This window comes from Rhopilema esculentum, chromosome 13, assembly GCF_057945365.1.
Source record: "Rhopilema esculentum isolate cy_ngs chromosome 13, ASM5794536v1, whole genome shotgun sequence".
NCBI classification, from domain to species: domain Eukaryota; kingdom Metazoa; phylum Cnidaria; class Scyphozoa; order Rhizostomeae; family Rhizostomatidae; genus Rhopilema; species Rhopilema esculentum.
Genome location: NC_142827.1, coordinates 6,700,558 through 6,713,802, shown reverse-complemented (window position 1 = coordinate 6,713,802; position 13,245 = coordinate 6,700,558). Strand labels below are relative to the sequence as shown.

Below are 13,245 nucleotides of genomic sequence, written 5' to 3'. Positions count from 1 at the left end.
CTTGCCTTGAGCTGATTTGTAATACTGACAAGGAACGGAACAGCTGAACATCAACTTTTTGTGTCATATTTACTGCTTGCTAATACCAGTCCGAAAATATTTCCCTGCATTCGCTCGTTTCATGCAAAGGTCTTCTATGACCCTGTCAACTATGTGACAGGCTTGAAAAATGTCTTGGTTTTTATTCTTGTAACTTTTTACCAGAGGTCGTAGAGGCTCTATCCAGTTCAAAATCTTGTGCCTTTATTTTGGTTTTTGAGTCCCAGAACCATTCTTCTTCAAAGCCAGTGCGTAGCGCATCATAAAACACGCTGTAGAGTTGGGGCTTGAAGATATACTCTATTACTGCAACATGATGACGTTCGACCCAACAAGTGCGCGAAAGTTCGACTAAATCATTTATCTGTATTCCTGCGAGGTCCATTACATCTCCGTAGTGTGTCATTTACTGTATGACCAACCATTTTAGCGTAATAGTTAAAATATTCAAGCAATTTTCCAGGAAAAAGGGCACTTTTACCCTTTTGAGAAAAAGGGCAGGGGTCTGGACCCCCAGGACCCCCCCCGTAGTTGCGCCCCTGCAGGCTTTATGAACATTTGAGAATGTTGTATTTCTGCTAGTGGAAATAAGCTTTTTGCCTTTGAGCCAAGTGCAAAGTTTTCCGAGGTCGCTTTTTATAGCCTCGTTCAGCCTAATCAAATCGTAAAGCTTAAAGCACAAATTGTTGTCATCAGCATCGTTAAGATCGTTAATTGATATGAAAAAGAGAAGAGGGCCAAACATGAGCCTTGTGGAACACCAAGTTCTATGTTCCTAATACTTGAATCGACGCCATTAACCCTACAAAGCTGATTCTGGTTATGATCTTACCAGGGGAGTCCACGTTTGTGAACACTATAAAGCTTAAGCTTATTGCAAAGAATGTCATAATCTACGATGTCAAATGCCTCTTTGAGTTGGACGAACCGCCCACAAGCTTACTGATGTCCGTTCCATCATAGTGGTTCCATTGTACCAGTAGTCTTAAGTCAGCAAGTGGCTATTGAATGAAGACGCAAAATCTGGATTGGCCTTATGAACAATGACTATTATCATTTATAAACTGATTCAACTGGATTCTTACTAGTTTTTCAATGAGCCTTGAGGTAACTAGCAAGACTGTTAATAGCTTGTAGTTAGACTTGTCAGTCATCTCCACCTTTGAAGACTGGAGTAACTCTCGCAACTTTTCAGGAGTCGGGAAAGCGACTTGTTCCAAATATATATTAAGTATGATAGCAAGCGAGATTTCAGTGAAAGTTTTAAAAAGTAGCTGAAGATGCAGGCAATCCCAAAGCTTTTAGTGGTTTTAACTTTGGCAGAAACATCCCTGCTTGCCAGTTGAAAATGTTGAAAATTGGTAATATGTCAGCTGAAACACCAGAAAAGACATGCACAGTGGAGATTTTTATCTTACATTTCTTATCGCTTTTAATGTCACATTTAGTAGTTTTGAATTGAAATGCTATGTATTGACGCAAGTTGCTGCTTATGCGTATGAATTATTAAATGAGTTCAAAATAATTTTAGCTAGAGTGACAGTGATAGTAATTAAGTTTTAATCATACCCTGCCTATTGCTAGCAAAGTCTTTAATAAGTAATTTTGCATCAAAACAGTCATCGAAGAGAAATAAAGATTTTGTAGAGAGTTTATTGTACTTCTTTGTAGCCCTGTCAGTATTAGGTACCAAATATCACCTTATCTGTAGCAATGTATATCTACAAAAGGCCGACCTCCACTTCTCTCGCGCGCGCACTGTGTATCTCTTCATCTCATTAGCTCCTCGTAGCTTATTAGCCCGGGAACCAGAGCCTCGCGATTCCGGATATAAGGTATTGTAGAGAGCTGCGGTGGCAAAAAATGAGTGTCAAAAAATATTTCTGTGACTAGTTTCGAACTTTATTTTTGGGACTAAATAATGGAGACTCTGGCAACCAGGATACGGCTTGTCCGCGCGAAGTCACTTTGGGAGTTGGTTCACAGCCTTTCTACAAAGGTGAACGACATTTGATCTTCGCGACCAAACCGATCTCAAAGCACTCATGCGCACGGTTGGTCGCAGTGCGCGCGCGAGCAAGAAGATGGAAGTGGTAGTCGTCTTAAGTCTTTTCATTTCTCATTGGAAGCTTTTAGAAATCTTTCATTGGTTTATCGATCTTAACCAATGTGATGGCGCCTATGCTTTTCCCGCTGTTAGTGCGACAGGTAATGCGATAGCTGCTTCTATGTTCGGCAAAGGTCAACGCTTTTACACCATATACTGAGCATACTGTGTTTTGCATTACAGGAAAATTTTATGATAGTCCTTCAGAAGAAGTCACATCAACCAGGCCGCGATTCATGTCTGTCGTGACGGATGAGCTAAGCAAAGAGAGACAAGCCGCTCGATCCTGTATGTACAGTAATCTTTTACCTCACAAATATCTATCAATTTTGCTGCTACCTGAAATTTTTGTCACCAAAAACACAATTTCCAAAGCCATTCACTATCATTTAAGTGCTAGACTGCAATTTTTGGCCTAGCACAGTTTTCAAATGTGGCTTGATTAAAATCAGGATGATCTTATTTTACTTTTGTCCCATTTCTAATTTACTGCGCTATACTCTATTTAACGATCGGTGTTTACCATTAGTGTAAGCGCAATGAAATTTCAATCATTTGAACGTTCCGTCATAAAAGCTACTCATTGGACAGTTTCTTGAAGTTAAATTTTCTACGCAAGTATTACTTTTTAAAATGAGCAAGGATATTGCACAAATGAACATTGTTGTACAAGCAATGTTATTCTACAGGTACTTTTTAAAAGAGGCTATTCTAGCTATCTATTTAGTTTCATTTCATGTTTTGCTTTAAGCATTGTGCTCCCATGAATTTCCATTCTCTATTTTTAATTCCTTTCCTGATATCACCCAATCTTCCTTGAATCGTTTATTCACAATGAAAATTTAAAGAAATCGACGAAACGATCTCTAAACCTCCTTTTGGAATTCGAGAAGGTCTATTCACACGGATTTCAGTGTGTTCTTATGGTTTTTCTTTATTGCAAACAGTTCAAATCTTTCATTTCTTCCCATACATCTGCCTTGCGACTTATCTTTTCATAGTCATTAGAAAAGGGTTTTTTAATGACTATGACCTTACCCTTTCTTGTAACTCTCACGCAGCTTATGAATATGCAGGAAAATTTCTTCTGCTTTATACGTTTTCAAGTGAACGGTTAATCCACGTGTTTTTATTTATTCGTGGTGAAAATAAGTAGGTTTCCAAGTTTACAAGAAAACTTTTGATGTCTAATGTGGTTTTCACCACTAAATTAAAAATATAGGGTATTTTTGTATTAAACAAAATCAAAATATTTTCGCTGAAGTCAATTGTTATAAAGTTTCTCATCCGAAAGTTTTCTGTCTGTAAGTCACGTTAATTTTAAAAAATTTATCACCCAAGTACAGTTTAAAATTTCACAGAAATATATTTCTTTTCGTTCTACGCCAGGTTGCAAAAAACGGACTATCTTTCTTGCACTGTGTGCATAACCTCTTTGTCATATGTTAACGACTTTATTGCACTTGAAAATCTTGAGTTGCGAAACAAAGATTAAGTCTAAAGGGACTTGCCACGTAGCTTATAATAACTGCATAGAATCATATAGTAAATACAACTCGCTAATTTATAGTTTGCAAAATTAAAAGAAAATATGTAATAAAGAAGAAGTGCATTAAAGGTTGTCAGGACCAACGTAAAAGGATAAAGGGAATCAAATAGGTTGTAAAATTGAATGTAAAACTAATATTTTGCCCCGGGATACAGGGCTTCATCGGAGTAAATGAAACGAGCAATTCAATGCCATCTACATTTACTCTGATGAAGTCCTGTATGACATACCCGGCAATATTACAGGAATTTTTGTCTTGGCAATTTAAAGATCAAGTGCAATCTGTCTATTGAGATCTTTAGTAGTCTTTCCTTTACCTTGCACTAAAATACGCAAGTTGAACAGGACAACATTTTTCCAGTGTCGTCTCCCTGTTTTTTGTCTTGAAGCAGTACCCTTTTAGTGTCAGCTGTGAATGTATATACCATCTTACTTAAAGCTGCTCAATATGCCATTGATATTTCAGTTTTTCTTTTTCAAAAGTATCTTGTGATTCAAAAAATTGCAATTTTTACTTCTTAATTATCCCCCCCCCCCCATTAGATCATAGCTGGATCTTTTTAAATAAAGGCTTACTTCTAAGGCAGGCTAAATATATCGAACAATCTATCATGCATTTTCTCCTCACTTTCAGCCTCTGACAGTCCCAAACCTTTCTCGCAAGACATTTCTTCCGATTCGCCCTCAAGTTTTCGTAGACGCCGATTTAGCACTGGTTCAATGGATATCTCGGGAACTTTTCGTGTAAGTATTCAGTTTCTCGAGCCTCCACAATGAAACCTGCCTTCTTTATTTTTGGGTTTTTGGTTTTTTGTTATGTTTAGTCTTTTTAAAGAGTACAATAAAACCTTGATTCATGCTATCACAAATATCCAGCTTTACTGTTTTTTCACTCATGTTTGGCACAACGCAAATCTTCATCAAAAATAGTATCCCTGCCTCATTCTTAAACAAATTCGATAACCAATCGGTCCAATAGCTCAAAATAGCAAGATGGGAAAATTGATATCCGCATTAGCCGCTATATAAGCGGTTTCGGCAACGTGAATTGGGTATCTTTTGAAGCACACTAAGTGCCCTGTATTTTTGAACTTTTCTTCTTTGCTAGAACATCGTCATTCTGAGATCCACAACCCAGCTTGACTTTATTGCTAATCACAACCCAGCTTGACTGTCTAATCGAATTCCCTTGTGAGGTTGTCCTCGCACCCACGCTTAGCTGTGCAGTATGAATTTTGAACCAGAAATAATTGTCCGGTGCAGAGCACTAAAGATTCCAAAATAGTAGACAATCTTCTTTTCTATGAATGCAAAAGTTGGTTCATTTTTAATATATCATACATCTTCAGCATTACTGCCTAATTACTTTCGAAAAAGTGCACGTAAATATGATAAATTATCGTTAGATAATTCTATACAAGCACCATAGATTTACGTTAGAATCAACATTCTTGCGTTTTTGGTAACCGGAAAAGCATTTTTTAATTTTTGTCCCGCATTGATTGGAAAGTATTTAGAATATTGAGTATAGATTTTTTTTGGAACAGAATATTTGTTAATAACAATTTTGAATAGCTGATTATAATTTTTGAAGCTACCCCTGTCCATCTATGTGATGAATTGCAGTGCACACCAGTTTTTTCCAGATCAATTTGGGCAGGAACCTCTTCAATTTGATCCTTTGAATACAGCCGCTTTGCAGTTTCATGACATTTATTTTGAAAACTCGTCATGAAGAGGATAGTTAAATACATTATCATGCGAAATGATCCCTGCCTAACATAAATGTTGAAGCAGGTGGAATTCTAAGTTTGTATTTTCCAACAAAGGAAGAAATTAACATGAAATTTTTCAGCCCGGCTACGTCCAACATGGGCTGAATTTCAACTCGGTTGACAGTGTTATCCATTATAGTGTTTACATGAAAGAATCTCAGCACAGGCTGTAACCATCATGGCCCTTCAGCAAAGTTTAAAAATTCAACACGGGCTGATATACTTACGTAATTAGCAGAAAATTTCAGGAAGCGATGAATGTTGGGACAGCTTCTATGGTAATTTAGACAATTAATTTTGATTATATAGCATGACGTAATCTCGACCGGTTTAAAGAGTTGTCTTACAAACATATAGCATTATAAATGACGAGTCAAAATCTGTGTCCGGACTGAAATTTCTCTAAGAAAGCTAGTATTGTGATCTGCTTGGTTAATGCCAGAAAAATGCTTCAAAATCAGATGATTACTTTACATTTATTACTATTATCATCATCGCTTCCTCGTGTCTTTTCTCGATCAGCAATGATTCGTTTGTTATCGCCTCTCTGATTTTCCTTCCACCGTTTTGCTTGATTTATTGGCATTTTACTTTCCTATTCCATTCATTTTGCAATCTTTCCATATGTTTAAAGCTACTATAGTGGAACTATTTTTCACATTGACGTATTTTGCCAAAATCCTACTTTGAAATCCTCCTATGAAATATTAAAATTAATCTGATATTAAATACAAGAGAATGAGTCTAATCTTGCGTTGTGGATGCAGAGAAGACGAAGGAACTTCGAAGGAAAAAAAGCACAAAACTTGATGGATAAAGAGCGCCATTTCATAAAATCCATATCCTTTGACTGATAATTTCTCAACTTTGACTACTTCAGCACAAAATTTGATATTCATTTTTAGGTAGAGATTGATTTTCTAGTCATAAATTAGTGATGAAATTGAGATGAAAAGCTTTTTACTCAAAGGAGACATAAGACTGGCGTGATTGTTCCCACAATTGAGTGTTATAATTAAAGAGTTATGCTCAAAGTTCTATGTATCTAGTCGCACTTTTTCTCTATTGCTTTGTATTAATTATTTATTCGAAGTGCAGTAAGCTGAACAACATTGATTATCAAACGTAACAAAAAATTTTGGATATGCCACGGATCGAGATGGATCGAAATACTTTTTTTCTCGTTCGGGTACAGTAGGTTTCTTTTGTTACAAATCGAAAAGCAAAAGCCTTTCATATGTCTAGGAAGAGAGGTTACCATTTTCTGCGCGCTCTTAACAAGGAAAGGAGTTATGCTTTTGTTTGTTTTTTCTGATTACGGAATATTAAGAGCGAAGCAAGATTTAGCTTATCAGCTTTCAAGACTTAACTACACAACATAAAAGGAACGTTGATGTCCCCCAAACATGATGTTTCCCGGGTTAAATTCTACAAAGTGTTCGCTGATTTTTTAAGGGACGGGCGAAGGTGATTTCGACAATTTTCAATCTGCTTGCGAAAAGTCAAGCGTAAGTTCCGTTTGAGATGCCAGTCATCAAGTTCTCAAAGAACAGCTCTCAAAGCCGGCTTTTCAAATGGATTTTTGGCTGAGCCTATTACGATTCAGACATGATGTTTGGATTCTTGCATTTGAGGAGATATTTGATTTATCTGTCCCGTTCTTAAAGAGCTTTAATCTAGCTTTTAGTCTTTGTATATTTGTACCCCCGTCATAGATTATCCGTAAACTGCATAGCAATTATATTGAGAGATGTGATCGGAATATTGAACCCTTAATTAATCAAGTTGTTTGTTTTCCGCCTCTTAAGCGTTGGTTTTTGTTTAAACCTCGAATCTTGATTTTCAAAAATGCGGTAATGGCATACGAGTTTCATTTAATTTTCACTTTACCAGACCATTTAAACGCATCTCACGTAAAGACCGGCAGGACGATGGTCGCCTTGTTTTGATTTTTCTTTAACAAAAATCTTTAACCTGCCTGGTTTTGTAGAAATCATTCTGTGTTATGGCTATGCACTTAAATGATTGTTAGCTTGGACAACATATCTAGAAAATGTCTTTGATCATGGAACTTTTTGCCAATGCTTTCCGACCAAGCTTTTTTCATTTAATCAAAAGAAGAGTGACTCAAAAAACCCTCATCATTCGTTCGAGCCATTTATCGACAATTTACTTAAGTAAAGTTACTTTCATGAGTTTTTAGCTTCCTTTTTAGGTATAATATGACTTAGGTTTAGTTCTTGCTTTTTTGAATCAATAATGGTTTATGAGAATCAAAAAGTTGTTTTTGTTGTTTACGTATTGACTCATTGGACCCCATTTTCCAACCTCTTGTTCTGAAGCTTGTTTTTCTGCATACAGCTGCTTTGTGTACGCACGTGGTGATTGATTAGATTAAAGTAGCAACTGTTTTAGTCTACTTTCATAATGGATTCAGTTGTAAGCAGACCATTTGAGTCTTCTGTATGTTAACTTTCCGTTTTTTGTCATTTTTGCTCTGTTGTGTGTCATGGGGGGCCTACTAACCTTATTAAAATGTACTTGTTTTTAAAACCTTGTTTTGTTTTAGCGAATAATCCTCTAAGACATCAGGAAAAATTGTAAGCTCTGTTAGTGTTTCGGTTACTGTGTCTTCACATGCGCAATGAGTAAAATTACCATTTATGGATATTAGCTCTGTTTTTCCATCTGTCGTGACGTGTTATTTTGTCCTGTCAAGCATTTTTTTTTGTTTTACGCCATCGGATCGATTGAATAAATTTTAAAGAATCTGATTCTTCAAACTGCCTTCGTCATTTTTTATCAAACTTGCATTTAATTGACAACATATAACTTCACAAACCATCTCGAACAGTAACCAAGTTCATTTAATTTATGAACCGACATTTTGTTAAAATGGAATTCTAACTTTTAACATTGAAAAGACAAAACCTTCTAAGGCCTGGTTCAAACGTCGCGCTTCTCATGTCCGGAACCTAATTCTGTTTGAAGCGACACTTGAGCATGTTTAGCGCGACTCCCGTTTCAAATGTCGAACTTAATCATGTCGCGCCAAATGGGTTTTAGGGTTGCTACATGAAGTATCTTGGTTAAGGCGCGCAATCTCAAATATTTGTTTGAAACGCATGCGCCCTCCAAGAAAGAAATGAATTCTGTGAAGGAAAATAAATTAAATATAATTATGCATTGAGTTCGGTACATGACAAGTTCGACGCTTGAAAACGTGCCGTGCTGGAGCCGTGCAGCTCGGCAAGCTCTGCCGATCCAAACTTGTCTGCCGCTCCTAACTAAATCTGCCGTAGCAAATTGATTCAAACGTCGCGCCCCTCGTGTACTTAATTCTCGAGTTAGGTTCGGCACATGAGAAGCGCGACTTTTGAACCAGGCCTAAGACTTTTCCCATTTCTACAAGGAGGTTATGCAGTGTGTGCCTGTTGCCTCTAAACTCGCAGTATCAACTTAAAGCTGTCCTGCTCTTTACACCAAATATCGTATACAGCTCTGCCTATATGGCATCAAGCACTTTATGGCAGATCGGTAAACAGTAATTACCATAAGGAACGGAAACAAGTGGCTAATTTTGAGGGGTCGTGGAAGGATAAAAGTTCCAACTTTTCGTAAGATGAAAATTCTCAGTCTTCTTTGATCAAAGACTTCTCAGCACCTTTATCATAGCAATTTATGATAAAGTGGGGGAGCTTATCATACACTCGATTTTTATAAAAAGCGTTGAGAATTTCTAGTACTGAAAGATTCTTAATTTTTTGTTGAATTAACTACTCGTAGTTTCTTAAAAAATCCCTATTCTCATTTTTTCTTATCAATATATGGTATTATCATTTTCCATTTCTTTCCGGAAATTCTTCTGCCTGTTCAAAACTATGTAATTCAACTTGACTCCCGTGAAAAAAACAGTGCAATAGTGTATTTTGAGATCCAGTGGAGACAGGGTTTCACAATAGAAAACGATTAGTGGATGGGTCCGCTCCACCCTGTCAATTTTTATAAGGTTTAAAATTTCTACACTTAAAATCTAAAATTCCAAAGATATTCACAGGTTTTGTCTTGAGAAAAACAAATCCAAGATAACTGTTACGTTTTCCAACTGTAATTGGATTATCATCATTCATTTGCTATAGATTAAACTTTGGTATTCAAAGTAAACATTTGTAATGTGTGAGAAGGAAGAACCGCAGGATAGGCTGTCCGCCGGATTCTGTGAGTCTTGCAATGAGTATAAAATTCAGAAACAAAGCAAAACGTCGACGAGAATCCTATGTTATGAGATGAATTTTCAAAATAAATTAAATTAAACGAATACTCTTAAAATAATTTGTAACCGGGTCAATCTTTATCATTATTATTCTAGTCTTTATCAAATATCTTCCCTGTAATTATTGCTACTTGAGCTTCAGCTATGCACGAAAATGAAGAAAATGTTGAGTCAATAATAAGATATTCAACAATACCAATATTAAACATCAACAATATCAATATCTGATGAATATCGGCTGAAAATATCTGACACAGGGCCTCAGTGTTTTTAAACAAATATTTCTTTCGTTCCTTTTTAGTTTAGTTCCCCAAGCCCGGATGTTAGCAAAGAAAAAGGTGCGTATATTTTCGACAATAAAAGACTCTATATTCTTTTAGACTCCATATTGATATAGACTCGTTTGCAATTACTTTTTCTTATCAATATTTCAGCGACCAATTTATTAAATCGAGGATTTCCACGAAGCAAGTTCAAAGGGATTTTCATCGGGTCAGGGCCTCTAACCAAGCAAAAAAATATCGCATACCTTTGCCTTGATTTTGGTTGTTTGACAGTCGGGTATAGTGATAACAAGCCAAAATTGACTGTGGATTGGAGAAGGCAATCTCGTTTCGTCATTTTGAGAAGTTCTAACAAGTATTTGTTATCTGTAGCGTCATTTCTGTAGAGTTCACTCCCGTTAAATCGTACCGCATCACTGGAGTTGTCACCAAATCGGACTTATTTTCAGTTCCTATTGGATTCCCCTATTTTGTTCGAGTTGAAAGTGGTTTCCCGGATAGGTAGGACAGTTGCTAAGTGAGACCATCCCGCCCTTTCTTGAAGGTATTCATCGACCTTGCTGTGTATAGTGAGGAATCATTTTATAAATTGATGTTGATAACAAATTTATTTTCATGTTGTTTTCATTTTTGTATTGAATCATCTCATGCCACAGCGATATGTTATCAAGTAAATTGTCTCTCTTCCTGGTGCCTTTCCATTTTAGAAACAGTCTGCCTTTGCTATCATTTCATTTCTAATATAACTGAAGATCCATTCTTTGCAGGAAGTTAAGAATGCCTCTCTTTTTTAGATGCACTCATTGACGCCTCATATGCCATGAAATACAATTTTGAGAAGGTATCGTGAAAATTGTCCTCCGTCTTTGCAGATCAAACCGTTCAACTCAAAGCGTAATTGTTCTTGCACATCCACAGCAATTTCATAATAACAAAGTATCGATTTTGATGTTTCTTCTATCAGTGGGTTCATTAATTATTGCTTATAAAGTGACCGATTGAGTTAATGATTCGTAATATTTAAAAAACTCGAGAAGGGTCAATTAAGGTATTAATTTATGTTGTGATGAACTGCAATGTGCAATGTCACATCTCAGGAAATTATTCTTTCTGGAGACACACTAAAGCCTACATTCAATTATGCCAGATTAACACTTGGAAAACATTGTTTTAGAGCAGACATCAGAGCTTTTGTCATTTCAAAAAAAACATTGATCGTAGAGCATTTATAAGCATAACTACTCTGCTTGATTATAGGTAAAACATAGAAGTGACAGACACTTTTCTTGCAGCTGGCTTCTAGTGTCCTTTTAATTGGGAGGGGGGTGTTCCAATAGTTTATGTCGGCATAAAGGCTACACAATTTCGTGGAATTCATTTTCTTTATCGCTTTACCTCCTGAATTTTCATTTCCAAAGAATTTAGTTCAAATGGAAGTAATTTTTGTAATTAACTTGCTTAAAGCTAAAACAAAATCCTTGAAGAATATTCTATGCCCGAAATAATGAGCATAGAAAACTGATCTGTACTTAGTGACAGTTAATGATGTAGCAAGTATTCCTGGTCAATTTCAATATTGCCTGAACTAGCAAAAATACTTGCATAGCAATTAATCTATTTTCTCTTTTCCAAGGACTTTGTACATACAAACATAAATCCTCAACACTCTAGATATCATGCATTCGTTTATGATTTGGGCAAGAGAGCTTTCAAGTGCCAATACATAAAGAAGAAATTTTTTCTCTCACTATTTTGAACCCCGATTCATTCAGCATTTTGGCTAAGGTTCTGTTCCATTTGTTTAAGTTCTTAGCAGATGCCCAGTATACTTCTTAACAAAATTAGATCCGAACCAAACAGACGCACTCTTTATTGCAAACGAGATTCTAGTCTTTCTGCCTGAGGAACCAGTTTAGTTGAGTAATTCTTGAGTTTCTTGCAGATGTTCATCTGATACTAATTACCATAACATAGAATGAGGATTTTGTCTCATCGCAAATTCGACGATCAAAATGCTTTATTCCCCACTTATCACCTGCAACACGCAAGGTTTTGCGTGGTGGCTTTTAAAAACTTAAAATTCAAGCTCGGGTTATAACAACGACTTTTGAATTTCTAGGTTTTTTGTATTTATTATTCTGAAAAATTTATAACCAAGAACGCGTATATGGCTAACAAAAAACGTGGATCTGCCAAAACATATCTGCGAAATCCCTGTGTTCCGGAGGATTTTGTGATTTGACAAAAAGTACTGTATCATAAAACACTAGTTTTTTCTTCAGATAATATTACTATGACCCCCTTGGTTTACATTGCGTTTTATACTTTGTGGTTTTTTTCAAATAGACAGAATAAATTTTTGCACTCCTTGCTATTTTACATAGAAAGCAGGAATTAAGGAACACATACATTCGTATCGGCTTCAGACCCCTGCTTTATGACACTATCATAAAAGAGGACTCTTCGTTTCCTATTTAATTCGTATAGTGGTCCATTTTTTACTTCTTGTTATAGTTTTCTTAATGATTTTTCCAAAAGCTCCCTAGTTCTGAAACGTGTAATTTGAAACGAACAAATAAAATCGAGGAAACGAATGCTTCAAGCTAAGCAGTGTGCACTATAGACGGTTTTCTTTAGTGATATTTTATTTTGTCTGAATTTTCTCCGACCTAAAGTGACTACGAAATGGCAGAAGCTGATTTTGAGAGCTTCTATGTAAGACGAAGTTTTATCTTGTGTGTTTAAGAAGATGTTAAGTTTGCCAAGGTACATCAAGACTCTTACTGCTAGAAATTCACCTTTTCGCTTTGTTCCTTCAGCCTTCGCTTGGACTGTCGCCGCTTTCACCGTTAAAAAGACATGGCAGTGCCAACTCTGTTTCTGACATAAAAGAGAAAAGATCAGATTTTACAAAGGTGTGTCATTTGTTCTTATTGCTCGTTATCATAGCGGTCTCAATCATCAAAAAGAAGCTACCTAGCTTTTCCAGTTTATTGTCCACCGCGATCTCAATGCAACAGCTCTTTATCCATTCTTTATTGATTTGGGCAAATTTCAAGCATATTCAGTTTTTACTATTTAAACCCTTTCATATCATCGAAATCGTAAAAGCTGTACACTGGTATATAGTGGAAAATGCTTTTCACCGAACCGGCACCTTCAATTTTCTTACTGTGCAAGTCATTCATGTGATATTTTCTGATTCATCTTTCTAAATG

The 13,245-nt window shown here is 36.2% G+C and overlaps 1 protein-coding gene across 2 annotated transcripts in view; it reads left to right on the top strand.

Moving 5' to 3' along the window:
• The window catches only part of LOC135691788 (tuberin), a 92,039-nt gene that overhangs the window by 38,533 nt on the left and 40,261 nt on the right, over nucleotides 1–13,245 (top strand). For both annotated transcript variants that reach the window (XR_016144535.1, XM_065209760.2), the window contains exons 33-37: nucleotides 2,330–2,434; nucleotides 4,330–4,439; nucleotides 10,045–10,081; nucleotides 10,822–10,868; nucleotides 12,847–12,942. Coding sequence is in view for 1 of the 2 variants with exons in the window: in XM_065209760.2 (XP_065065832.2) it covers nucleotides 2,330–2,434; nucleotides 4,330–4,439; nucleotides 10,045–10,081; nucleotides 10,822–10,868; nucleotides 12,847–12,942 (395 nt within the window). In the remaining variant the exon portion in view is untranslated. The remainder of the gene's footprint in view (nucleotides 1–2,329; nucleotides 2,435–4,329; nucleotides 4,440–10,044; nucleotides 10,082–10,821; nucleotides 10,869–12,846; nucleotides 12,943–13,245) is intronic.